We start from the raw sequence: 27,791 nt of genomic DNA on the forward strand, positions 1-27,791 counted from the left end.
TATTGATACATGAAGACAGTTTTGAGATCATCTAGTTCTCACATCCTTTATTTTTAAACAGGTCCAGAAGAAAACGAGCCACAGGGGTGCCAGAAGTTCCACTTCATGCCTCGTTTTGTCCGATTCCTACCAGGTCAGTCTCAGGAGACGGACACATATTCTTTAGGTATTTGTGTGAATTGTCTTTGTCTTTATAACTGTGTGTGTGTGTGTGTGTGTGTGTGTGTTCCAGACGGAGGTAAGGAGGTTTTATCGATGCACCAGGTGCTGCTGTATCTCTTACGCAGTAATAAAGCCCTGGTTCCTGAAGAAGAAATCGCCGACATGCTGCAGTGGGAGGAACTGGAGTGGCAGAAATACGCTGAGGAGTGTAAAGGAATGATCGTCACCAATCCTGGCATGGTACGGCAGGGTGGCGGTGGGCGTAATCAACCAAAATTTAAAGAACATGGCAGAATTAAGAAGTATTTATGATCTGATGCGACATGTTCTGCTGACTTACACTATTTCTGATTGTTGAAGACACGTAGGTGGGAATTTTGATCATAAAGAAGTCAAGAATTTGTGAAACTACAACCCTACTGTCTAGGTCAGACCCTCTCTAAATTGCAAGGTGGACCAACTAGGTAGGAATGTCTAATAGAGTGGACAGTGAGTGGACACGGTATTTAAAAACTCCAGCGTATCTATTAGGGATCTTGATGGGATCTACTTTCGCGCTGCCTATCAGAACCAATCAGAAAGCAGCATATATATACTGTACACTGATCAGCCATAACATTAAAACCACCTCCTTGCTTCTACACTCACTGTCCATTTTATCAGCTCCACTTACCATATAGAAGCACTTTGTAGTTCTACAATTACTGACTGTAGTTCATCTGTTTCTCTACATGCTTTGTTACCCCCTTTCATGCTGTTCTTCAATGGTCAGGACCCCCACAGAGCAGGTATTATTTAGGTGGTGGATCATTCTCAGCACTGCAGTGACACTGACATGGTGGTGGTGTGTTAGTGTGTGTTGTGCTGGTATGAGTGGATCAGACACAGCAGCGCTGCTGGAGTTTTTAAACACCTCACTGTCACTGCTGGACTGAGCCAAAAACATCTAGCCAACAGCGCCCCGTGGGCAGCGTCCTGTGACCACTGATGAAGGTCTAGAAGATGACCGACTCAAACAGCAGCGATAGATGAGCGATCGTCTCTGACTTTACATCTACAAGGTGGACCAACTAGGTAGGAGTGTCTAATAGAGTGGACAGTGAGTGGACACGGGGTTTAAAAACTCCAGCAGCGCTGCTGTGTCTGATCCACTCATACCAGCACAACACACACTAACACACCACCACCATGTCAGTGTCACTGCAGTGCTGAGAATCATCCACCACCTAAATAATACCTGCTCTGTGGGGGTCCTGAGGGGGTCCTGACCATTGAAGACTACAGTCAGTAATTGTAGAACTACAAAGTGCTTCTATATGGTAAGTGAAGCGTCTGCCGAGTGAGAGGCTAAAATACGATTCGGGTAGTAAAAATGTATAAAAATAGAATAGAAATAAAAGAAAGGAGCTTTTTCCAAACCCGTGTGTCTGTGTGTGGAACAGAAGCCCAGCTCGGTGAGGATCGACCAGCTGGACCGAGAGCAGTTCAACCCAAACGTCATCACCTTCCCCATCATCGTCCACTTCGGAATCCGTCCTGCTCAGCTCAGCTACGCCGGGGACCCTCAGTAAGTGATTTCAATCGGTCATTCATTTCAGAGACAAAGTTATCCAACACCTACACCCCATAATAAGCTCTTTTAGGACTAGTTGTACCAACTTGGGTGGCAAGGTGGTGGCAGGGTTCTCGAAAGGCATCTCTACAGACTTACTGGTCCATAAACATCTAGTTCCTTTGACTTTAGTGTCATTTCACGGACAGATGACCTCACATCCATTTTAAAGAGTTTGGGTCCGGGTCTGTCTGAGATCCCAGTGACCCGCCCTGCTCCCTAATACCTACCTGATCAGCTCTACTTGGTCAGCGCAGTTTTGGCTTACTAAGCTGTTTTCACTCAGTCCTGTTACCCTAAAAAGTCACATTTTGAACAGAAATGTTCATTATCTGTATTTACTGAGGCTCACTGGATGAGCATTAGTAGGTTCTCCCTTTATTCCCCTGTATGTTTGGTAATATTGTGACTCTGACTGAGAAGATTCGTCTCAGCGTTCATTCCTGTTACCTTCATTTATTCATTCTTAGTTATTTTAATAATACATTTTGTGATAAATCACTAGACTGTGCGGAGTGTTCTACTGCTTTGGCATGTTCTCCATGCTGCTAGATTTCATGTATTTACTAATCTTGGTTAAAAACACTGTCAGTCCTGTTACTACTGTTGCACTCCTTTAGATGAGGGCAGTTGTAGCCTAGTAGTTAAGGTCCAGGACTAGTAATCGAAAGGTCGCTGGTTCAAGCCCCACCGCTGCCAGGTTGCCACCGTTGGGTCCCTGACCAAGGCCCTTAACCCTCAATTGCTCAGACTGTTTACTGTTACAGTTGGATAAATGTAAATGTACTCATATGCAGCTCATCTTCCACTTAGAATCCTTGTAGAAATGAAACAAAGGTGCCCGAGATTTGACCAAAACACCTCCTGAGTAGTGAAGTGTGTGTGTGTGTGTTACTAGATTCAGTGCTCTAGGGCCTCTGTGTGTACCGAGCTAATCTCGAGAGGTGAAAACCTGGTGTTTATTAGATCCCACACACACACACACACACACACACACACACACGGTGAACTAGACAGTGATCAGGTGATGCAGCGCTATGACACATTCTGGTCTTATCTGCCAGTCTCAGTGGCATGGACTGTTTTTAGCACCCGCTGGGTCGATGGCGCTTCAATAAACAGCAGCCGTCAGGCACAGAGTCAGCACACTGGCACACGCTGCTATACCAGCCAGCCGAGGACGCCTATATACAGCAGGAGCCAAACTCTCGGTCGGCTGGGTGGGAAAAGACCGGACCAAAAAGTGGGCGGGGACTTCAACGCCGTGTAAGGACCCTGGTTAGTGTCCAGAGGCGGACATTTAGACACGCCCTCTTCTCGGGAGTGTAGGATGATTGATGAATATCGGTCCGAAGGAGCTCATCTAAAGACCGGCGTGTTAGACCCGTGCTAGACCAGGACTATAAACTGATATATTACATGAGAATTAATTACCCCTCCTGGTGTAAACACGGCATATAACAACTAAATAAATAAAATGCACTCCTGGATGGATCACTACTTATCCAGGTCTCCTCCATTTGAAGATAACGGCTCCCACTGTTTTTCAGTGGAGTCTTCAAGCTTTGACTTTGCGACCTGTTCCAAACGAAGATGTTTCGAGAGATTTGAAATCTATAGGTCTGAAATACGCCAGACATCAGAAACTAAAGCTCAGACTTTCAGCCACACGCATCTACCTACACGTCCAGAGTTCGGTTACAGTTAATCTGTCTTACCATTTTTTAATCATCTGGGTTGGTTGGTGTTTATGGTTCTACACCGACCAGGCATAACATTATGAGCACTGACAGGTGAAGTAAATAACACTGATGATCTCTTCATCACGACACCTGTTAGTGGGGGGGATATATTAGGCAGCGAGTGAACATTTTATCCTCAAAGTTGATGTTAGAAGCAGGAAAAATGGGCGAGCGTGAGGATCTGAGCGACAGATTGTGACGGCTAGACGACGGTCAGAGCGTCTCCAAAACTGCAGCTCTTGTGGGGTGTGTCCCGGTCTGCAGTGGTCAGTATCTATCAAAAGTGGTCTAAGGAAGGAACAGTGTCATGGGTGGCCAAGGCTCATTGATACACGTGTGGAGCGAAGGCTGGCCCGTGTGGTCCGATCCAACAGATGAGCTACTGTAGCTCAAACTGCTGAAGAACTTCATGCTGGTTCTGATAGAAAGGTGTCAGCAAAAGGGGGACCAACACAATATTAGGAAGGTGGTCATAATGTTATGCCTGATCGGTGTATATCTACAATTCAGTAGTGTGGAAACCAAACACAGTGGCACCAAGCTCAATCAAATCAGCCAGCAGGTGGAGCTGTGGCATTGAAAATGATGCTAAACTTGGTCTTCATCTTGTTGACTCAATAGTGGCGCTTTAATAATAACAGTACAGTAGTTTCGAGTTTGTGATCTTATGAAGCCGGGGAGTTTCCTTCACCAAGGGGTGGATAGGTCGCCTCTGGCCAACCAACACACATAACTAGAGAATTGAAACCATTTTTTTATAAGAATAAGTAAATTTGTATTGTTTTGTGATGCTGTTCTGCGTCCTGAGCCTGTTAATGTGTCACACCAGCCAATTAGCAGCGTAGAGGAACGTTTATTTGGGGGCTCTTGAAAATCTGCCCCTCTGAGCGAGTGTGTGGGTGTTGCTCCGGGGTCCCAACACAGTCAGAGAAGATTTTATTAAAAATCAGGATTTTGGGGCGCTCAGGTGGCACAGTGGTGGCACTACGCAGAAGCTGTCGGCCTGGTCAGGAGCTCTGCCTATATTTTGCTTACCAACGGAGCACTTATAACCAGTACAGAGCACTTATAACCAGAACAGAGCTCTTATAACCAGTACAGAGCTCTTATAACCAGAACAGAGCTCTTATAACCAGTACAGAGCTCTTATAACCAGTACAGAGCACTTATAACCAGTACAGAGCACTTATAACCAGTACAGAGCTCTTATAACCAGTACAGAGCACTTATAACCAGTACAGAGCACTTATAACCGGTACAGAGCACTTATAACCAGTACAGAGCACTTATAACCAGTACAGAGCTCTTGTAACCAGTACAGAGCTCTTGTAACCATTACAGAGCTCTTATAACCAGTACAGAGCACTTATAACCAGTACAGAGTTCTTGTAACCAGTACAGAGAGCACTTATAACCAGTACAGAACACTTATAACCAGTACAGAGCGCTTGTAACCGGTACAGAGCACTAATTACCAGTACAGAACACTTATAACCAGTACAGAGCGCTTGTAACCGGTACAGAGCACTTATAACCAGTACAGAGCGCTTATAACCAGTACAGAGCACTTATAACCGGTACAGAGCACTTATAACCGGTACAGAGCGCTTGTAACCGGTACAGAGCACTTATAACCGGTACAGAGCACTTATAACCAGTACAGAGCTCTTATAACCAGTACAGAGCTCTTATAACCAGTACAGAGCACTTATAACCAGTACAGAGCACTTATAACCAGTACAGAGCTCTTATAACCAGTACAGAGCACTTATAACCGGTACAGAGCACTTATAACCAGTACAGAGCTCTTGTAACCAGTACAGAGCTCTTGTAACCATTACAGAGCTCTTATAACCAGTACAGAGCATTTATAACCAGTACAGAGTTCTTGTAACCAGTACAGAGAGCACTTATAACCAGTACAGAACACTTATAACCAGTACAGAGCGCTTGTAACCGGTACAGAGCACTTATAACCAGTACAGAGCGCTTATAACCAGTACAGAGCACTTATAACCGGTACAGAGCACTTATAACCGGTACAGAGCGCTTGTAACCGGTACAGAGCACTTATAACCGGTACAGAGCACTTATAACCAGTACAGAGCTCTTATAACCAGTACAGAGCGCTTATAACCAGTACAGAGCACTTATAACCAGTACAGAGCGCTTGTAACCGGTACAGAGCACTTATAACCAGTACAGAGCTCTTATAACCGGTACAGAGCGCTTATAACCAGTACAGAGCGCTTATAACCAGTACAGAGCACTTATAACCGGTACAGAGCGCTTGTAACCAGTACAGAGCTCTTATACCAGTACAGAGCGCTTATAACCAGTACAGAGACACTTATAAACAGTACAGAGCACTTATAACCAGTACAGAGACACTTATAACCGGTACAGAGCGCTTGTAACCGGTACAGAGCACTTATAACCAGTACAGAGACACTTATAACCGGTACAGAGCGCTTGTAACCGGTACAGAGCACTTGTATCTAGTACAGAGCTCTTATAACCAGTACAGAGCACTTATAACCAGTATAGAGCACTTACAACCAGTACAGAGCACTTATAACCAGTACAGAGCTCTTGTAACCAGTACAGAGCACTTATAAGCAGTACAGAGCTCTTGTAATCAGTACAGAGCACTTATAACCAGTACAGAGCGCTTATAACCAGTACAGAGCTCTTGTAACCAGTACAGAGCGCTTGTAACCAGTACAGAGCACTTATAACCAGTACAGAGCTCCGCCTCTGGTCGGGAGCTCCGCCTATATTTCACCCCCAGACAAGTTTTGGAGGCAAATTGGTGCTCGCTCAGGGTTCGAAAATCAGCTCTCGATCGCTATGTGTGAATTGGAGCACAGCGGTAGGTCAGTGGTTAAGGTGCTGGACTATTGTTCAAGCCCCACAGCCACCAAGTTGCCCTGTTGGGCCCCTGATCAAGGCCCTTAACCCTCAATTGCTTAAAACATATTCAGTTAGAATTGTAGTGGCGGTCCGCGACCCCGTTTTATTCGCCAGTAATTCGGTGGATCGGCTTGCGAGGTCGGTCTCGCGCATGGAGAGTCGCATGCTGATCTCCACGTTCGTCCACTTCTGTACAGGCGCCTCGGGACACTAACCAGGGTCCTTACACGGCGTCGAAGACCCCGCCCACTTTTTGGTCCGGTCTTTTCCCACCCAGCCGACCGAGAGTTTGGCTCCTGCTGTATATAGGCGTCCTCGGCTGGCTGGTATAGCAGCGTGTGCCAGTGTGCTGACTCTGTGCCTGACGGCTGCTGTTTATTGAAGCGCCATCGACCCAGCGGGTGCTAAAAACAGTCCATGCCACTGAGACTGGCAGATAAGACCAGAATGTGTCATAGCGCTGCATCACCTGATCACTGTCTAGTTCACCGTGTGTGTGTGTGTGTGTGTGTGTGTGTGTGTGGGATCTAATAAACACCAGGTTTTCACCTCTCGAGATTAGCTCGGTACACACAGAGGCCCTAGAGCACTGAATCTAGTAACACACACACACACACACACTTCACTACTCAGGAGGTGTTTTGGTCGAATCTCGGGCACCTTTGTTTCATGTGTACAAGGATTCTAAGTGGAAGATGAGCTGCATATGAGTACATTTACATTTATCCAACTGTAACAGTAAACAGTCTGAGCAATTGAGGGTTAAGGGCCTTGGTCAGGGACCCAACGGTGGCAACCTGGCAGCGGTGGGGCTTGAACCAGCGACCTTTCGATTACTAGTCCTGGACCTTAACTACTAGGCTACAACTGCCCTCATCTAAAGGAGTGCAACAGTAGTAACAGGACTGACAGTGTTTTTAACCAAGATTAGTAAATACATGAAATCTAGCAGCATGGAGAACATGCCAAAGCAGTAGAACACTCCGCACAGTCTAGTGATTTATCACAAAGTGTATTATTAAAATAACTAAGAATGAATTAAGGTAACAGGATTGAACGCTGAGACGAATCTTCTCAGCCAGAGTTACAATGTTATCAAACATACAGGGGGGAAAAAGGAGAACCTACTTGCCACTTCCCACCCTTGAGCAAGACCCTTAACCCTCAATTGTATTCAGTCACAAATGTACGTCACTTCGGATAAAAGCTTTTGCTAAATGCCACAATTGTGTGCGGCACGGTGGCTCGGTGGGTAGCACTGCCACCTCACAGCAAGAAGGTCCAGGGTTCGCTGGGTTTCCTTCGGGAGCTCCGGTTTCCTCCCACAGTACGAAGACGTGCAAGTGAGGTGAACTGGAGATGCAAAATGGTCCTGTTCTGTCATTAATGTAACCACAGTGTGTAAAACATGACGTTAAAATCCTAATAAATGCCACAGATGTAGATGTAGGTGTGGACGGGCGTCTATAGTGTTTTGGGAATATACTGGGGGAACAATACTGGGAGCTGGTAACGAGTCGTGATGGGTTTAATTCACGCCGAGCGTTTTCAATGAGGCGGAAATGACGAATGTCGTGCCGGACAGGAGAACTTCATTATTCAGTCCTCAGGAGAAGAAGGCGCTGATATTATTTCTGCATCATTACGTATTAATTATTCTGCTTTTTTTAAACGGCCGAGCGATAACGAGCGAATAAAAAGCAGCACATGTCGGACACGCCGAACTTTCATTTCATTCTGAAATTATATTAATGACCTGCTTTGTTTTTTTAATCATATTTTACCACGTGAAGCTTTTCAGTCGTATAAAAGTGCTCGGATCCATCCAGCCGACCGTCCTGCATTACTATTCTGAGCGTATGTGGACATCTGACCTTGAGCCCCCCCCCCCGGGCTTCTGGGAAAGCTTTTCCGCGAGAGTGTGTCAGCGGGCATTAGTGTGTGAAGTCAGGCGTTGATGTGGGACGTGAAGGCTGCCGATCGGCGTTCCGCTCCCTGTGGTGTTCATGTTCGGTGCTGGTCAGTGCGGGTCAGTGTTGAGGCGCCAACCTCATCAAACCAGGCTGCTATGGACTGTAGTTTGTGCACAGGGGCGCAGTCATGCAGCGTCAGGAAAGAAGTCTTTCCTGCGACTCTAAAACACCGCATTATTCTTTTCTTTCTTTATTTGCTGCATAGAACAGACAGAGACTTATAAATCTTTATTTTATTGATGCATTTTCTCCCTTTTTCTCCCAATTTAGGGTCAGAGGAGGGTATATTTACCTGACACGCCCTTCACTGACCCCTTCTTATTCACCCGTACTTCGGTATCTCTACGTTCCTCCACTTCTGTACAGGCACATCAGGCAACTAACCAGGGTTGTAAAGACCCCGCCCACTTTTTAGTCCCGTCTTTTCCCACCCAGCAGACTAGTGGCCGATTTTGCCAACGAATGAGGCTGAAACGTAATAATTATGACATGCGCTCACATACTTTTGGTTTTATCAGACACCAGTAATTATTTGTGCACCAAACCAGCCCATGACTAGCAGTAGGTACAGTGTTGTTGGGTTTAAACGCTTCAGTTTTTCTCATCCGGAAGTACAGCAATGGTCAGTCATGAATCATTATGAGTACTTATGTGCGTTTTTATTCATTGCAGGTATCAGAAGCTGTGGAAGAGCTACGTGAAACTGCGCCACCTGTTGGCCAACAGTCCGAAGGTGAAACAGATCGAAAAGCAGAAGCTGACACAAAGAGAGGTGATTAATAAACTGAAATATTTAATACACACAAATGTTTAATTAAAGAACATTTAATGAGCCTCATGCTCAAGCTTAACTTTTCCAATATTACGGCCAGCACAACATATTTATACGTATTTCTCCATAGGCCGTTGCTGCTGGCCCAAACCGATCAGCAACACAAATGACATCTGTGGAAGTGTGTCCACCCTGTGGCTATTTTAGTGATTTATTGGGATTTCTGTGAGCCGGATGTAAAATTTTTTATTGGCTGGATAATGCCAACACTACATGACTTTCGGCGTGTTCAGATCTCTGTACAGTTCACACTACACGACTGGATCTCTTGCACTTGGGAATTTTTTAAGTCGTTGTGTATTTCACACTACACGACTGATGGGCGATAGGGGGTAACACACTACACCGTCTATCACCAGGATGAGTCTGTCTGGTCTTTCGAACTACGTTTAGCCATGAAAACACGTGAGAAGTCACGGGGGTTTTAGTGATACCACGTCCAAAAATGCACACCAGTTGCCGCTCAGGTGGCGCAGCGGTAAAAACACACGCTGGAACCGGAGCTGGGATCTCGAATACATCGTATCGAGTCTCGGCTCTGCCTGCCGGCTAAGGCTGAGCAGCTACATAAACAGCGACTGGCCTGTTGTTCAGACATGGGCGGGACTAAGCCGGATGGGGTCTCTCTCCCATGACTGGTGCAATTACGACCTCTGCTGGCTGATTGAGATGAGAGTGCTCTCAGGTAGGGCTGGGCGATTTTCACGATTAATTCGGTTAATTCGCATGAACGTTTTCACCCGATGTTAGAATGTGACGATCGCGATTGTTTACATACTTTATATTTTAATTAAAATACCAACATGTCACGAAGCAGAAACTGACCAGACGCTCGCGGAATATAAATCAGGGAAAGTTTCATGTAAAAAGGGCGAAAACAGTGTACAAAATCAGGTAGAGTCCAAAACCAGCGAAAACCAAAACAGTAAACGGAAGACAACAAGGATTATACACGGTAACGGTTAGATTCAGAAATAAGGAGCGCAAACACGATCGGCAAAACGAAACTCAAACAGAAGAGTTTAATTAAGATTCACTGAATCAAACACCGCCGAACTGAATCAAAATACAGAGCCGATGAGCGCGATCAGGATTGGCTGGAAAGTAACGAATGACATTTACTCGCGTTTCTGTAATTGAGTCGTTTTTTTTGTGTAATTGTACTTTTTAAAGTAGATTTTACAGCCTGTAATTTTACTTTTACTTAAGTAAGTTTTGTACTAAGAATTGTAATTCGCTACATTTTAAATCACATCCATTACCGAGTAAAAAAATGGCGTCTGGGAAACTGCTGCAGTGAATTCTGCGATAGGGAGTCGGATCTTTTGTCTCGGTTCCTTTTAAAGAGCCGTTTGTATGTAACGACTCCCAAATGCGCGAATCGGTTCCTTTATTTTGGCTTAAAGGGCCGTTCAATAGAATCGAATCATTCTACGACACATAATAGTGGTTAACACAGTTTGAAAGTTTTATGGGACTAAAATGACACATTACACATCCTTACATGTTTAAAATGTTGTATCCACCCCCCAAATCACAAGAGGACAAAATCAAAGCTGAGCTGAGTGATCACTCAGTGTAGATCCTGATACAGACTCACTCAGTGGTGGAAACAGTACAGTACAGGCTCGTGTTCCTCTTAAGAAACCTGTAAAGAACTTTTTGTAGTTTTTTTCCTAATGTAAGGAGGTTCTGCTGAACTTCCATCTAGAAGAATTCCAACTAGGAATTGCCAACTGATATAGTTCATGATGCCCTGAGTTCTAACATGGTTTGCAGGGCCTTGGAAGGACAAACGGCTCCAAAATCACAAACGCTTTACCCAAATTAACTGTGGGGATTTGGGTCTTTTTCACTTACTATTTAATTAGGTGGCCCGTCCACATACTTTTGACAGATAGTGCATGTATTGGTACTGAAGGGGGAGAAATACCAAGACCACACCCCAACCTAATGGGACGTTGTGACTGTGCCGTGGTTCCTGACTGAGTAATTAAGGCGCCCTTGTTCTCGTTTTGGGAGACTCGTGTTCCCTCGGACTCGGACAGGTGTGCACGAGTCGTGTTTCCGTCTCCAGACGCCGAGGTTTCTGTTTGATGTTTGAGTTCAGAGTGTGACGACATGGTTTATTCACCATCCCGAGGCTCATGGGTAATTTACTATCTCGGACTGACGACCTCCCTCTGATAGAGAGAGACCGAGAGAGAGGAGGAGGAGGAGGAGGAAAGGGAAGCGGTCGTGTTACAGGAGACTGGCGAGGGTGCAGGAGGTTTTGGGGGGGGGGGGGATGAAGTGAGAGAACAGTACAGATGTTGAATGTAAAGAATCCAGATTAGATGAGGAACTGTGGACAGACTGATGGACAGACTGATAAGGAGACTGATGGAGCCACAGACAGATAAATGGACTGATAGACGGACAGAGAATTGAATGGATAGGTGGACAGAAAGACAGGTGGGTATATGGACAGACTGATAGATAAATGGACACAGAGATGGTCAGATGTAAGATAAAAGGATGGGCTGGTTAATGAATAGACAGACAGGCAGACGGATGGATGGATGGTTGTTTAGGCAGAGTGATAACTAGACTGACCAGCAGATGGATAGACAGAGAACCTGGTCCACTGAGGTTCTCCACAGTTTCTGATCGATCTGTTCCGTTTGCTGTGTGTAGGACTCTCTGCAGAAGATCAGGCAGAAGAACACCATGAGGAGAGAAGTGACCGTGGAACTGAGCAGCCAGGGGTTCTGGAAAACCGGAATACGCTCCGACGTCTGCCAGGTAAACCCATCAGCACCTTCTCTTCCAGATCAAAAGAGGCCTCCAAACAACCATCTTAAAGGCAATGAACATACAAGTCACAAGTCTTTAGGCTAGAGTCTGAGTCGAGTCACGAGTCTTTAGGCTAGAGTCTGAGTCGAGTCACGAGTCTGTAGGCTAGAGCCCGAGTCGAGTCACGAGTCTGTAGGCTAGAGTCTGAGTCGAGTCACGAGTCTGTAGGCTAGAGTCCGTGTCGAGTCACGAGTCTTTAGGCTACAGTCTGAGTCGAGTCATGAGTCTTTAGGCTACAGTCTGAGTCGAGTCATGAGTCTTTAGACTAAAGTCCGAGTCAAGTCACGAGTCTGTAGGCTAGAGTCGGAGTCAAGTCACGAGTCTTTAGGCTAGAGTCCGTGTCGAGTCACGAGTCTTTAGGCTAGAGTCCGAGTCGAGTCACGAGTCTGTAGGCTAGATTCCGTGTCAAGTCACGAGTCTGTAGGCTAGAGTCCGAGTCGAGTCACGAGTCTGTATGCTAGAGTCGGAATCAAGTCACGAGTCTGTAGGCTAGATTCCGTGTCAAGTCACGAGTCTATAGGCTAGAGTCTGAGTCAAGTTACGAGTCTTTAGGCTACAGTCTGAGTCGAGTCACGAGTCTTTAGGCTAGAGTCCGTGTCGAGTCACGAGTCTTTAGGCTAGAGTCCGAGTCGAGTCACGAGTCTATAGGCTAGAGTCTGAGTCAAGTTACGAGTCTTTAGGCTACAGTCTGAGTCGAGTCACGAGTCTTTAGACTAAAGTCCGAGTCAAGTCACGAGTCTTTAGGCTAGAGTCCGAGTGGAGTCACGAGACAATATAATCTACATAAAACATATATTGGAAATGGGCCAAAATCCCAAACACAGCAAAAACAATCATAACCGCTGCTTACCTTAGCTTCTGTTCTTCCAGATGCTATTACATTTATAAGCGTGCGTCCCATTAGGAACAGAATCCGTTATTTTGTAAATGTGCTTATAATTAAAAACCTCCAAACTTTTCCCGGTGGTGAAGTAAAACAGGAAGTGGTTAGAAAGCCGATCGAGCGTTTCATTACCACGTCATCTGTGTGACGCAAACCGAATAAATACAAATAACAGCATTTCTTACTAACAATTAAAATCAGAAGCTCTGATTGGTTCAGAAAGCGTCTTTCAACCATTAGCGCCGATTCTGTAGGAGCGTTCCATTCACCCCGGTCGTTCCTGTGAAGTGCACTACGTAGGGTATTCCACCATTTTAAGTGAGATTCAGATCCAAAGGTAACGAGAATGTTCAAATGAAGTGAACTTCAGACTGTGTAGGGAGTAGGGAGCGACGCTTCATCACTACACTGGAAGCTGGCTGGAACATTTACACATTGTGTGTGTTGTGGGTTAAGACGGCCGGAGCGTTATTATTATTAGAGAGCAGAATATTTATAATAATAATAATTGTATATAATTGTCACACATAACTAATGTTGACACATGCTGACAGTAGGGACTCTCGTTGTTTATGAGTCATTTTTGCGAGTCCGAGTCATTTGAAACGAGTCCGAGTCGAGTCTGAAGTTGCTGTACGTGCGACTCGGACTCGAGTCCCCATCTCTGGGATGAAGAGCTTAGTGAGAATGAAACAAAGAAAGCCAGCATAGTGAGAGACAGAATCGAAGATGTAAGGAGAGAAATCCAGTCTGAGTTAGTTACTGGAAAGTGTGTGTGTGTGTGTGTGTGTGTGTGTGTGTGTGTGTGTGTGTGCGCACACGTGTGCTTTGATCTTTCCCTTCATCCGACGACCTTTTAATAAATAATGACGACCTGATTGATTCCTCGCCTCCGTCTTGTTCCTCTCTCCGCCTAACATTGTTCAGTAATCCATAACCCTGTTCACACTCCAGACATCTGTTATTATTCACACACACACACGTCTGTGTGGTCTAAAGTATCTGGACACCTGAGCAGGTATTATTTAGGTGGTGGATGATTCTCAGCACTGCAGTGACACTGACATGGTGGTGGTGTGTTAGTGTGTGTTGTGCTGGTATGAGTGGATCAGACACAGCAGCGCTGCTGGAGTTTTTAATCACCTTACTGTCACTGCTGGACTGAGAATAGTCCACCAACCAAAAATACGTTCCAACAAAAAATATCCAGCCAACAGCGCCCCGTGGGCAGCGTCCTGTGACCGCTGATGAAGGTCTAGAAGATGACCGACTCAAACAGCAGCAATAGATGAGCGATCGTCTCTGACTTTACATCTACGAGGTGGACCGACTAGGTAGGAGTGTCTAATAGAGTGGACAGTGAGTGGACACGGTGTTTAAAAACTCCAGCAGCGCTGCTGTGTCTGATCCACTCATACCAGCACAACACACACTAACACACCACCACCATGTCAGTGTCACTGCAGTGCTGAGAATCATCCACCACCTAAATAATACCTGCTCTGTGGTGGAAAGGGGGCTAGGCTAACAAAGCATGTAGAGAAACAGATGGACTACAGTCAGTAATTGTAGAACTACAAAGTGCTTCTATATGGTAAGTGGAGCTGATAAAATGGACAGTGAGTGTAGAAACAAGGAGGTGGTTTTAATGTTATGGCTGATCAGTGTATAATGTCAAATTTATGCTCCAACATTCCTATAGAATAAAATAAAATTGGAATGAAGTGTGTGTGTGTGTGTGTGTTTACAGCATGCCATGATGCTCCCGGTTCTGACCCACCACATCCGGTACCACCAGTGTCTGATGCACCTGGACAGACTGATCGGCTACGTTTTCACGGACCGCTCCCTCCTGCAGGTACTCCCGAAAATCACACAGTGGGAAGAAGTTTCACTGTCGCATCAGGTTTCGTTTTTGCTTCTGGATCCCGGCCAGCACAAGCTGGTCTCCTGATTCATGGTCGGGACGGTACTGAATCGGTCTCTCACACACCTGTTCGGGTGAAAAGGCCAAAACAGGAACAAGATGTAACATAAAGCCTCCACAAGGGGGCGTCCACGTACAAGTTTATTTAATTATTATTATTTTTCTCTGTGACCCATTTTTTGGGGGGCTCATGACCCAGACCTTTATTTAGAGTGTCCCTGACGCCTCAGGTTTTGCTTTTGCTCCATTTTTTTCTTCTGGATCCCGGCCAGCACAAGCTGGTCTCCTGATTCATAGTGGGGACGGTATTGAATGACAGTTTCTCACACACCTGTTAAGGGGTAAAAAGGCCAAAAAAGGAACAAGATGTAACATAAAGCCTCCACAAGGGGACGTCCACGTACAAGTTTATTTATTTATTATTATTTTTCTCAGCTTGTGACTCTTAGATGGGTTTTCAAAAACCTTGATTTAGGGTGTCCCTGTTGCCTCTAGTTTTGCTTTATTTTTTTTCATCTGGATCTTGGCCAGCACAAGCTGGTCTCCTGATTCATAGTGTACAGTGGTTAGATAGAGGACGGTACTGAATGACAGTTTCTCACACACCTGTTACGTGTTGAAAAGGCCAAATCAGGAGCTTTTTGCTATTTAATTTAAGCATTTCCTCCCTTTTTCTCCCAATTTGGTCATAGCCAATTACTCTTCCTCTGCTGGGGACCTCGATGGTGTACGAGAAGGGTATATTTGCCTGACACACCCTACCGACCCCTTATTATTCGCCCATACTTCGGTGGATCGGCTTGTGAGGCCGGTCTCGCTTATGGAGAGTCACTCGCTGATCTCCACGTTCCTCCACTTCTGTACAATCGCCTTGGGCTACTAACCAGGGAACTTACGCAGTGTCGAAGACCCCGCCCAGCAGTCTAGTGGCCGATTTTGTCGTCTGCACTGTCGATCATTCCCGCTAGGGGGCGCCCAACCGATCGGTTGCAGAGCTGACATTGGAACTCAGAGAATTCACTGTTGGTTCCGCTCTGCCCCTCATTCTTTCACTTCTTCTTCTTGTCCTCAGTTGGCCATGACCCACCCGAGTCATCACCTGAACTTCGGGATGAACCCCGACCACGCCCGTAACTCTCTGTCCAACTGTGGAATCCGCCAGCCTAAATACGGCGACCGCAAGGTCCACCACATGTACATGAGGAAAAAGGGTAACGTGCTGCTCCCTTTTTAAATTTATTTTAATTAATTTATTATTTTGGTTCCTTTAATGTTTTATTTATTGTTTAATTATTTTTTGTGCCATTTTAGGAATAAACACGCTGATAAACATCATGTCACGACTCGGCCAGGACGATCCCTCACCATCCAGGTGAATATATTATTATTATTATTATATATTATTATGTGGCGCACACAGGCTTTGAAGTCAGAAGTCAGATTGCAGTTGTAGCCTAGCTGTTAGAGTACTGGTCCAGTAATCAGAAGGTTGTCAGTTTAAGCCACACCACTGCCAGGTTGCCACTGTTGGGCCCCTGAGCAAGGCCCTTAACCCTCCATTGCTCAGACTGTATACTGTAACTGTACTGTAAGTCACTTTGGATAAAAGCGTCTCCTAAATGCTGAAGATGTAAATGTAAATTGTGCAGTTAGCAAGCTGATCCAATCATTCCTTGTCCTTGTATTTCAAAGTTGAATCGATCATATTCAGACTGGTTGTGAAACTGCGTCGCTTTATTTCATCATTTTATGAAGTTATTATTAATATGGTTGGGTAATATTGGTAGCACCCCGGCCACAAGAGGGCAGCGCACTCACATTTGCTGCGTTTAGTTGGCACTTTTATCCAAAACGACTTACAATTGTGACTGAATACAATTTCAGCAGTTGAGGGTCTCGCTCAGGTACCCAACACTGGCAGCTTAGCGGTGGTGGGGCTTGAACCGACAACCTTCTGATTACTAGTTCAGTGCTTTAACCACTGAGCTGATTGTCTTCATTACCAGATCACACTCTCCCAGCAGCGAATGTCCTGAGGTCCATGTTTTGGATAGATTTGAAGATTGTGATAGCCGAGTGGTTAAGGTACTGGACTAGTAATCAGAAGGTTGCTGGTTCAAGCCCCACCTCTGCCAGGTTGTCACTGCTGGGCCCCTGAGCAAGGCCCTTAATCCTCAATTGCTCAAATTGTATTGTCATAATTGCAAGTCGCTCTGGATAAAAGTGTCTGTTGAATGAGGAACGTTTTGCGCTTTGTTCGGCGCTCGGCTTGAGCAGTAAAACGTCGTCAAAGTGTGAATCTGAGCTGAATCTGCATCAGTGTGGAATAAGCGTCAGATCCAGGGTTACAGCTCCACGTGTATCTGTGTTTATCTGGATTCTCCTCCCTGTTTCACTTTTAAACTTGTGTTACAGCTCCAGCTTCTGAGAAATGGTGAGAATCAGAATCAGCTTCTCCCAGAGTCTAAAACGCTTCTGGTTGAAAATAAAGCTTAACGTGGTTTAATGTAGTAAAAGAAGGAGACAGGAGCACTAAACTTCTCTTCATTATTACTGCTCATAAGTTCCTCCACTAATCACATTCCTCACTCGCTGTTTTACTACAGTAAGTCACGTTAGGTTTTGTTCGTACGGCCTGAGTCGCTTTTACCGCCTCATATCAAACAGTTCGTCTCATTGGAGGAGCTTTGAAGTTTGAGCGCCACAGCAAGTGCAAAAAAGCGCCACAGTGATTTTGTCGCTTCTCATGTGAATGCGCCCTAACATTTAATTGTGTGTGTGTGTGTGTGTGTTTCTTTTTTCCCCCTCTCTCTTTTCGGCAGGATTAATCATAACGAGCGTCTGGAGTTTCTCGGTGACGCCGTGGTTGAATTTCTCACCAGGTAAGAATCTGGAAAATAGTCTTTTCTTTTTTAATTTTCCTCCCAATCTAGTTGTATCTAATAACCCAATCGCATTCCGCACATTTCGCTTCCTCTGCTGCTGCAGACCTTCCAACCCGGACCTACACACGCCCTCTGACACATGTGCAGTACTGCCTAGTGGTTAAGGTACTGGACTAGTAATCGAAGTTGTAGCCTAGTGGTTAGGGTACTGGACTAGTACTCGAAGTTGTAGCCTAGTGGTTAGGGTACTGGACTAGTACTCGAAGTTGTAGCCTAGTGGTTAGGGTACTGGACTAGTACTCGAAGTTGTAGCCTAGTGGTTAGGGTACTGGACTAGCAGTCGAAGTTGTAGCCTAGTGGTTAGGGTACTGGACTAGTACTCGAAGTTGTAGCCTAGTGGTTAGGGTACTGGACTAGTACTCGAAGTTGTAGCCTAGTGGTTAGGGTACTGGACTAGCAGTCGAAGTTGTAGCCTAGTGGTTAGGCTACTGGACTAGTACTCGAAGTTGTAGCCTAGTGGTTAGGGTACTGGACTAGTACTCGAAGTTGTAGCCTAGTGGTTAGGGTACTGGACTAGTACTCGAAGTTGTAGCCTAGTGGTTAGGGTACTGGACTAGCAGTCGAAGTTGTAGCCTAGTGGTTAGGGTACTGGACTAGTACTCGAAGTTGTAGCCTAGTGGTTAGGGTACTGGACTAGTACTCGAAGTTGTAGCCTAGTGGTTAAGGTACTGGACTAGTAGTCGAAGTTGTAGCCTAGTGGTTAAGGTACTGGACTAGTAGTCGAAGTTGTAACCTAGTGGTTAAGGTTCTGGACTGTGACATTTCTTTCCGTTTGAGATCCGTACCGAGCATTCTAGACTCTCCCAATTTAACATATGGGGTCAGACTAGCACTAATTATACGTACACTGAGAAGTCACTGTCTGTAAACAGGCCGTAATGATAATCAGAACTAAAGGCTCGCGTCTCCCTCCACGTCTCGCTCGCCGCTCTAATTGCTAATCTGATATTTTCTTTCTGGTATGAAGAACGAGATTCTCCATGACGACCGGTAATTAAGCAACCGGAGGCTCTCGGTGCCGCCTGGTCGCTAATTACACGCCGCCGTTATTAGCCAAAGCAGAAGCGCTGGCAGACGACTGGGGGACGGTTCCTCCGCTTATAAACACGCTCAGAGCTAACGCCTGTCAGGACACACGGACGGTCGGACTCATTATCACTGTGGACGACTGGCATCACATCCACAACCAGCTCGACTCTTCCTCTCTGTGTTCAGATGTTTTATCAGCTTTTGGAACAGGACTGCAGGAATTTAGCCCCAGTTTCTGTATCTGAACAGCTGTGTTAGTTCTGGTTCTTCTCTTGAAAGAGGAACAGCTGTGTTAGTTCTGTTAGTTCTGGTTCTTCTATTGAAAGAGGAACAGTTGTGTTAGTTCTGTCAGTTCTGGTTTTTCTATTGAAAGAGGAACAGCTGTGTTAGTTCTGGTTCTTCTCTTGAAAGAGGAAGAGCTGTGTTAGTTTTGTTAGTTCTGGTTCTTCTCTTGAAAGAGGAACAGCTGTGTTAGTTCTGTTAGTTCTGGTTCTTCTATTGAAAGAGGAACAGTTGTGTTAGTTCTGTCAGTTCTGGTTTTTCTATTGAAAGAGGAACAGCTGTGTTAGTTCTGGTTCTTCTCTTGAAAGAGGAAGAGCTGTGTTAGTTCTGTTAGTTCTGGTTCTTCTATTGAAAGAGGAACAGCTTTGTTAGTTTTGTTAGTTCTGTTTCTCTTGAAAGAGGAACAGCTGTGTTAGTTCTGGTTCTTCTCTTGAAAGAGGAACAGCTGTGTTAGTTCTGTTAGTTCTGGTTCTTCTATTGAAAGAGGAACAGTTGTGTTAGTTCTGTCAGTTCTGGTTTTTCTATTGAAAGAGGAACAGCTGTGTTAGTTCTGTTAGTTCTGGTTCTTCTATTGAAAGAGGAAGAGCTGTGTTAGTTCTGGTTCTTCTCTTGAAAGAGGAAGAGCTGTGTTAGTTCTGGTTCTTCTCTTGAAAGAGGAAGAGCTGTGTTAGTTCTGGTTCTCCTCTTGAAAGAGGAAGAGCTGTGTTAGTTCTGGTTCTTCTTTTGAAAGAGGAAGAGCTGTGTTAGTTCTGGTTCTTCTCTTGAAAGAGGAAGAGCTGTGTTAGTTCTGGTTCTTCTCTTGAAAGAGGAAGAGCTGTGATAGTTCTGGTTCTTCTCTTGAAAGAGGAAGCGCTGTGTTAGTTCTGGTTCTTCTCTTGAAAGAGGAAGAGCTGTGTTAGTTCTGGTTCTTCTCTTGAAAGAGGAAGAGCTGTGTTAGTTCTGGTTCTTCTCTTGAAAGAGGAAGAGCTGTGATAGTTCTGGTTCTTCTCTTGAAAGAGGAAGCGCTGTGTTAGTTCTGGTTCTTCTCTTAAAAGAGGAAGCGCTGTGTTAGTTCTGGTTCTTCTCTTGAAAGAGGAAGAGCTGTGTTAGTTCTGGTTCTTCTCTTGAAAGAGGAAGAGCTGTGTTAGTTCTGGTTCTTCTCTTGAAAGAGGAAGAGCTGTGTTAGTTCTGGTTCTTCTCTTGAAAGAGGAAGAGCTGTGTTAGTTCTGGTTCTTCTCTTGAAAGAGGAAGAGCTGTGTTAGTTCTGGTTCTTCTCTTGAAAGAGTAACAGCTGTGTTAGTTCTGGTTCTTCTCTTGAAAGAGGAAGAGCTGTGATAGTTCTGGTTCTTCTCTTGAAAGAGGAAGAGCTGTGTTAGTTCTATTTCTTCTCTTGAAAGAGGAAGAGCTGTGTTAGTTCTGGTTCTTCTCTTGAAAGAGGAACAGCTGTGTTAGTTTTGTTAGTTCTGTTTCTCTTGAAAGAGGAACAGCTGTGTTAGTTCTGTTAGTTCTGGTTCTTCTATTGAAAGAGGAACAGTTGTGTTAGTTCTGTCAGTTCTGGTTCTTCTATTGAAAGAGGAACAGCTGTGTTAGTTCTGTTTCTTCTCTTGAAAGAGGAAGAGCTGTGTTAGTTCTGGTTCTTCTCTTGAAAGAGGAAGAGCTGTGTTAGTTCTGGTTCTTCTCTTGAAAGAGGAAGAGCTGTGTTAGTTCTGGTTCTTCTCTTGAAAGAGGAAGAGCTGTGTTAGTTCTGGTTCTTCTCTTGAAAGAGAAAGAGCTGTGTTAGTTCTGGTTCTTCTCTTGAAAGAGGAAGAGCTGTGTTAGTTCTGGTTCTTCTCTTGAAAGAGGAAGAGCTGTGTTAGTTCTGGTTCTTCTCTTGAAAGAGGAAGAGCTGTGTTAGTTCTGGTTCTTCTCTTGAAAGAGTAACAGCTGTGTTAGTTCTGGTTCTTCTCTTGAAAGAGGAAGAGCTGTGATAGTTCTGGTTCTTCTCTTGAAATAGGAAGAGCTGTGATAGTTCTGGTTCTTCTCTTGAAAGAGGAAGAGCTGTGTTAGTTCTGGTTCTTCTCTTGAAAGAGGAAGAGCTGTGTTAGTTCTGGTTCTTCTCTTGAAAGAGGAAGAGCTGTGTTAGTTCTGGTTCTTCTCTTGAAAGAAGAACAGCTGTGTTAGTTCTGGTTCTTCTCTTTAAAGAGGAACAGCTGTGTTAGTTTTGTTAGTTCTGTTTCTCTTGAAAGAGGAACAGCTGTGTTAGTTCTGGTTCTTCTCTTGAAAGAGGAACAGCTGTGTTAGTTCTGTTAGTTCTGGTTCTTCTATTGAAAGAGGAACAGTTGTGTTAGTTCTGTCAGTTCTGGTTCTTCTATTGAAAGAGGAACAGCTGTGTTAGTTCTGGTTCTTCTCTTGAAAGAGGAAGAGCTGTGATAGTTCTGGTTCTTCTCTTGAAAGAGGAAGAGTTGTGTTAGTTCTGGTTCTTCTCTTGAAAGAGGAAGAGCTGTGTTAGTTCTGGTTCTTCTCTTGAAAGAGGAAGAGCTGTGTTAGTTCTGGTTCTTCTCTTGAAAGAGGAAGAGCTGTGTTAGTTCTGGTTCTTCTCTTGAAAGAGGAAGAGCTGTGTTAGTTCTGGTTCTTCTCTTGAAAGAGGAAGAGCTGTGTTAGTTCTGGTTCTTCTCTTGAAAGAGGAAGAGCTGTGTTAGTTCTGGTTCTTCTCTTGAAAGAGGAAGAGCTGTGTTAGTTCTGGTTCTTCTCTTGAAAGAGGAAGAGCTGTGTTAGTTCTGGTTCTTCTTTTGAAAGAGGAAGAGCTGTGTTAGTTCTGGTTCTTCTCTTGAAAGAGGAAGAGCTGTGTTAGTTCTGGTTCTTCTCTTGAAAGAGGAAGAGCTGTGTTAGTTCTGGTTCTTCTCTTGAAAGAGGAAGAGCTGTGTTAGTTTTGGTTCTTCTCTTGAAAGAGGAAGAGCTGTGTTAGTTCTGGTTCTTCTCTTGAAAGAGGAACAGCTGTGTTAGTTCTGGTTCTTCTCTTCAAAGAGGAACAGCTGTGTTAGTTTTGTTAGTTCTGTTTCTCTTGAAAGAGGAAGAGCTGTGTTAGTTCTGGTTCTTCTCTTGAAAGAGGAACAGCTGTGTTAGTTCTGGTTCTTCTCTTTAAAGAGGAACAGCTGTGTTAGTTTTGTTAGTTCTGTTTCTCTTGAAAGAGGAACAGCTGTGTTAGTTCTGGTTCTTCTCTTGAAAGAGGAACAGCTGTGTTAGTTCTGTTAGTTCTGGTTCTTCTATTGAAAGAGGAACAGTTGTGTTAGTTCTGTCAGTTCTGGTTCTTCTATTGAAAGAGGAACAGCTGTGTTAGTTCTGTTAGTTTTGTTTCTTCTATTGAAAGAGGAAGAGCTGTATTAGTTCTGGTTCTTCTCTTGAAAGAGGAAGAGCGGTGTTAGTTCTGGTTCTTCTCTTGAAAGAGGAAGAGCTGTGTTAGTTCTGGTTCTTCTCTTGAAAGAGGAAGAGCTGTGATAGTTCTGGTTCTTCTCTTGAAAGAGGAAGAGCGGTGTTAGTTCTGGTTCTTCTCTTGAAAGAGGAAGAGCTGTGTTAGTTCTGGTTCTTCTCTTGAAAGAGGAAGAGCTGTGTTAGTTCTGGTCCTTCTCTTGAAAGAGGAAGAGCTGTGTTAGTTCTGGTTCTTCTCTTGAAAGAGGAAGAGCTGTGTTAGTTCTGGTTCTTCTCTTGAAAGAGGAAGAGCTGTGTTAGTTCTGGTCCTTCTCTTGAAAGAGGAAGAGCTGTGTTAGTTCTGGTTCTTCTCTTGAAAGAGGAACAGCTGTGTTAGTTCTGTTAGTTCTGGTTCTTCTATTGAAAGAGGAACAGTTGTGTTAGTTCTGTCAGTTCTGGTTCTTCTATTGAAAGAGGAACAGCTGTGTTAGTTCTGTTAGTTTTGTTTCTTCTATTGAAAGAGGAAGAGCTGTATTAGTTCTGGTTCTTCTCTTGAAAGAGGAAGAGCGGTGTTAGTTCTGGTTCTTCTCTTGAAAGAGGAAGAGCTGTGTTAGTTCTGGTTCTTCTCTTGAAAGAGGAAGAGCTGTATTAGTTCTGGTTCTTCTCTTGAAAGAGGAAGAGCGGTGTTAGTTCTGGTTCTTCTCTTGAAAGAGGAAGAGCTGTGTTAGTTCTGGTTCTTCTCTTGAAAGAGGAAGAGCTGTGTTAGTTCTGGTTCTTCTCTTGAAAGAGGAAGAGCTGTGTTAGTTCTGGTTCTTCTCTTGAAAGAGGAAGAGCTGTGTTAGTTCTGGTCCTTCTCTTGAAAGAGGAAGAGCTGTGTTAGTTCTGGTTCTTCTCTTGAAAGAGGAAGAGCTGTGTTAGTTCTGTTTCTTCTCTTGAAAGAGGAAGAGCTGTGTTAGTTCTGGTTCTTCTCTTGAAAGAGGAAGAGCTGTGTTAGTTCTGGTTCTTCTCTTGAAAGAGGAAGAGCTGTGTTAGTTCTGGTCCTTCTCTTGAAAGAGCAAGAGCTGTGTTAGTTCTGGTTCTTCTCTTGAAAGAGGAAGAGCTGTGTTAGTTCTGGTTCTTCTCTTGAAAGAGGAAGAGCTGTGTTAGTTCTGGTTCTTCTCTTGAAAGAGGAAGAGCTGTGTTAGTTCTGGTTCTTCTCTTGAAAGAGGACTGTTCCTGTGCCGCTGTATTGATTTTTCTCTTTCCTGTAAAGGCATTATATTAGTTTTTGGAACAGGACTGCAGGAATTTAGCCCCAGTTTTTCTGTATCTGAATGTATCTGATGTGTGTTCTTGTTTTGTTTACAGTGTTCATCTCTACTATCTGTTTCCCAGTCTGGAGGAAGGTGGATTGGCCACGTATCGCACCGCTATCGTTCAGAATCAGCATCTGGCCATGCTGGCTAAGGTAAAGTCCACTTATTTAACAGTGAAGGTTTTTATTTACAAATAAACGACACTTGTGCACCTTTAGTTGAAGCCGCGAACCGCTTCTTTTCACCGGACAGCTGCTGATTTCTACTGAGAGCTTTAACACACATAGAGGAACACGCTACGCTCAAAGCAGAAGTTCCTCCTCCACTCGTGTTGGTGCCTCGATTGTTCTGGTTCCTCTCTTTATAAAGAGGAAGAGCTGCATTAGTTTGGTTTCCTCTTTATAAAGAGGAACAGTCACAGTTGAAGCCGTGAACCGCTTCTTTTTACCGGACAGCCGCTGGTTCTTACTGAGATCTTTAACACACATAGAGGAACACGCTGTGCTCCAAGTATTCGTTCCTCCTTCACTTGTGTTGGTGCCTCGATTGTTCTGGTTCCTCTCTTTATATGAAGGAAGAGCGTCGTTAGTTCTGGTTCCTCTTTCTAAAGAGGAACAGTCACAGTTGAAACTGCGAACCGCTTCTTTTCACCAGACAGCTGCTGATTTCTACTGAGAGCTTTAACATCCACACGCTACGCTCAAAGTAGAACTTCCTCCTCCACTCGTGTTGGTGCCTCGATTGTTCTGGTTCCTCTCTTTATAAAGGAACGTTTGTGAAGCTGCGCACCACTTCTTTTCACCGGACAGTTGCTGGTTCCTGCTGAGATCTTTAACACACATAGAGGAACACGCTACGCTCAAAGTAGAAGTAGAACAACACTTAACATGAAAAGTAAAGCTTAAAAATAAAGCGTAACGTGACTTATTGTACTAAAACAATGACCGATGAATGGGCAGTACAGAGCACTTATAACCAGTACAGAGCTCTTATAACCAGTACAGAGCACTTACAACCAGTACAGAGCACTTACAACCAGTACAGAGCACTTATAACCAGTACAGAGCGCTTATAACCAGTACAGAGCGCTTATAACCAGTACAGAGCGCTTATAACCAGTACAGAGCACTTATAACTAGTACAGTACAGAGCACTTATAACCAGTACAGAGCACTTACAACCAGTACAGAGCACTTATAACCAGTACAGAGCGCTTATAACCAGTACAGAGAGCACTTATAACCAGTACAGAGCACTTATAACCAGTACAGAGCACTTATAACCAGTACAGAGCGCTTATAACCAGTACAGAGCACTTATAAGCAGTAATAACAGAAAGAAATGTAGTGTTTCTGTGTGGTACTGTTAGTAATCCGAGTTACGCTTCTTTTACGTAAAGCTTTTCCGATTCTCCCGAGCTGCAGAACCAGCACACAAGAAGTTAATCCAGCTAAACACAGATACATGTGGAGCTTCTGGACTGGATTTAATGGTTATTTCACACAGATGTTTGTTCGTGTCGTGGAACTTTTGTGATGTTTTATCGCTCAAGCCGAGCGCCGAGCAAATCGACTGTTTGAGTGATGCACTAAAGAAAACAACAACTGCGACAAACACGTCTACGTCTTCTCATCACCGATAGTTATCCGATGCTTTTGCATAAGGATGAACATCTGTAACAGCAGCACACATGCTCACACATAATCTACGCGGGTTGTAAGACTGACCGTCTGTGAGTGCTTTGGGACGAGGGTCATTGCGGTTTCATGTCATTATATAAATTCTGATGGGCCGCCACCGCAAAGTACATGTAGCGGAAACACTGGACCGAAAAGGTGGCACGCATGCGGCACCACCATCATGGAAACAGGATGAATTCAGATTGATTCAAGCTTGATTACAGCTGGAACTCGTACAAGGATTTTTCTCTCTTTGTTGTTATTTTTTATATATAATTATTACTTTTGTTGTTTCTTCGGGTCTCCGTCGGCACCCCGCTCCGTCTCCCTCCCCGGCGTTTGTAATTAAAGCTCTGAGCTTATTGAAGTAATAATACGCCGCTCCCCCACGAGGCATTTCGAACCTCGCTCTATTTTCTCCGTACGCATCCGAACGCTCGTCCTCCTCCTCCTCCGTCCCAAATCGGCACCGACGTTCGGGGATAAAAAGCAATTAAAATTGTAATCTTTCACTGACGGCGACCTTTTGAACCTCGTCTCCGTCTTCCAGCCGGATGACAGAATTCGCGCCCGCGCCGGCTGCGTCTCATTTGTACGATTTCGCTAAACGACAACGCTCCGTCACGCGCCGCCGCCTCGGCTGCTCCGGCCTCGTTTCAATTTAACACCGGGGAATTCAGATTTCGCTCAAACGTACATTCTACACCTCACGCTTTTTAGGCCTCGTCCCAATTCGCCAACTAGAAGTCAGGTGCAAGATTATGCTTTGCTTTCCGGCCTCGTTCAAATTCACTACTTAGGGACTGCTTAGTCCTTTTAGTCTAATTTAATTTTCTCACACGACCGTTCTCATTAGGGTGGCTCGGTGGCCCCAAAGCAAGAAGGTCCTGGGTTCGATTCCCAGGTGGGTCGGTGAGGCGGGTCCTTTCTGTGGGGAGTTTGTTATGTTCTCCCCGTGTCTGTGTGGGTTTCCTGTGTGGAGCTCCGGTTTCCTCACACAGTCCAAAGACATGCAGCGTGTGTGTTTGTGTGCCCTGTGATGGACTGGCGACCTGTCTAAGGTGTGTCCTCTCTTTCACCTAGTGATTTGGACCCACCGTGACCCTGACCAGGATCTGTATTAAAACAGTCAGTCTGCATGAGATGTGTCTTGTTTAATTTGGCCTCGTTTCATTTCAACTCCAGTGTCCTATCTAGGGAGCATTTGAGAACTTCTAGAGAGGGTCTATTTGTACGTGGAACAGTGGTCGTTTTACCAAGGTTACTGAGGAGAAGCAAAAGTGTCTAGGAAACGCCTAGAACCAGTGTGTCTGGTTGGTCAGTAATAACCTAATAATCACACACACACACACACACACACACACACACACACACACACACACACACACACACACACACATAAACACAGGTCTTCCCTAAATCAGAACTTGCTGGAACATTGGTGTTACTGTCCACAGTCAAGCAAGCTTTAGGTACATGAGAAAAAGACCTGCTCTCAAATCTAAAACAAAACGAAGCTTAATTAGAGGAGGAGACGTTTGTGATCGTATGAAGCAAAGAATCGACACTGTGAAGCGTGCTGGTGGTAGCACTCTGCTCTAATAGAACCGGTGCACTGAAGAACTCCACTAGTACCATGGGAGGAAACCCACACAGACACAGGGAGAACATGCAAACTCCACACAGAATGGACCCGGACCGCTCCATCTGGGAATCGAACCCATGACCTTCTCGCTGTGAGCCACCGTGCCGCCCTGATGCAAAAGCTCGCCGTTCAGTCTGGTGTTCCAGCAGTGACGGATTCCCAAAGCCCCGACCTCAAGATCTTAAGATCATGCTGAGATCCAATGAATGGGTTGAATTCGGTCGGTTCAGCCATGTAGAGTGGTCAGAGATCCCAGCAGTCGTGTGCCAGAAGCTCGTTGATGAGGTGTGTCCTGATGAGGCTTCAGGAGAACGTTTCTCTTTCGTCATGTGTTTTAGGTTCCTCTCTGTCCAAAGTCCAGCTGACGGACTTGCATGGAGATCTTCCAGCACCGGCGCATTATTTCCCAGCACTCCACCCTTTATTAAAAGAACAGAGCTTAACAGTTTGAAAAAATCAATAAGAACACGGAGTGGTGGAGAAATCTGATAATGAATTCAAGTAAACGCTTTTAAACAAGCGCTGGTTTTATACTGCAGGATTAAGATATGAGACGGAATCTAAACAAGAGGACGAGAGGAAAAACGTAAATATAAATAAAATACAGCGGTACCTTAAAACTCCACGTCAGTCGGTTCTGGGAGGGGCGTCGAGTTTAAAACACGTTGAGCTTT

The 27,791-nt window shown here is 44.8% G+C and overlaps 1 protein-coding gene across 1 annotated transcript in view; it reads left to right on the forward strand.

Moving 5' to 3' along the window:
* Positions 1-27,791, forward strand: part of drosha (drosha ribonuclease III) — a 78,109-nt gene that overhangs the window by 11,953 nt on the left and 38,365 nt on the right. Inside the window, exons 11-20 of the mRNA XM_063003308.1 lie at positions 62-133; positions 233-402; positions 1,605-1,729; positions 9,075-9,174; positions 11,911-12,018; positions 14,703-14,810; positions 15,952-16,090; positions 16,191-16,251; positions 17,702-17,761; positions 23,846-23,945. Coding sequence (XP_062859378.1) covers positions 62-133; positions 233-402; positions 1,605-1,729; positions 9,075-9,174; positions 11,911-12,018; positions 14,703-14,810; positions 15,952-16,090; positions 16,191-16,251; positions 17,702-17,761; positions 23,846-23,945 — 1,043 coding nt within the window. The remainder of the gene's footprint in view (positions 1-61; positions 134-232; positions 403-1,604; positions 1,730-9,074; positions 9,175-11,910; positions 12,019-14,702; positions 14,811-15,951; positions 16,091-16,190; positions 16,252-17,701; positions 17,762-23,845; positions 23,946-27,791) is intronic.

Source organism: Trichomycterus rosablanca, chromosome 10 (assembly GCF_030014385.1).
Source record: "Trichomycterus rosablanca isolate fTriRos1 chromosome 10, fTriRos1.hap1, whole genome shotgun sequence".
NCBI lineage: Eukaryota > Metazoa > Chordata > Actinopteri > Siluriformes > Trichomycteridae > Trichomycterus > Trichomycterus rosablanca.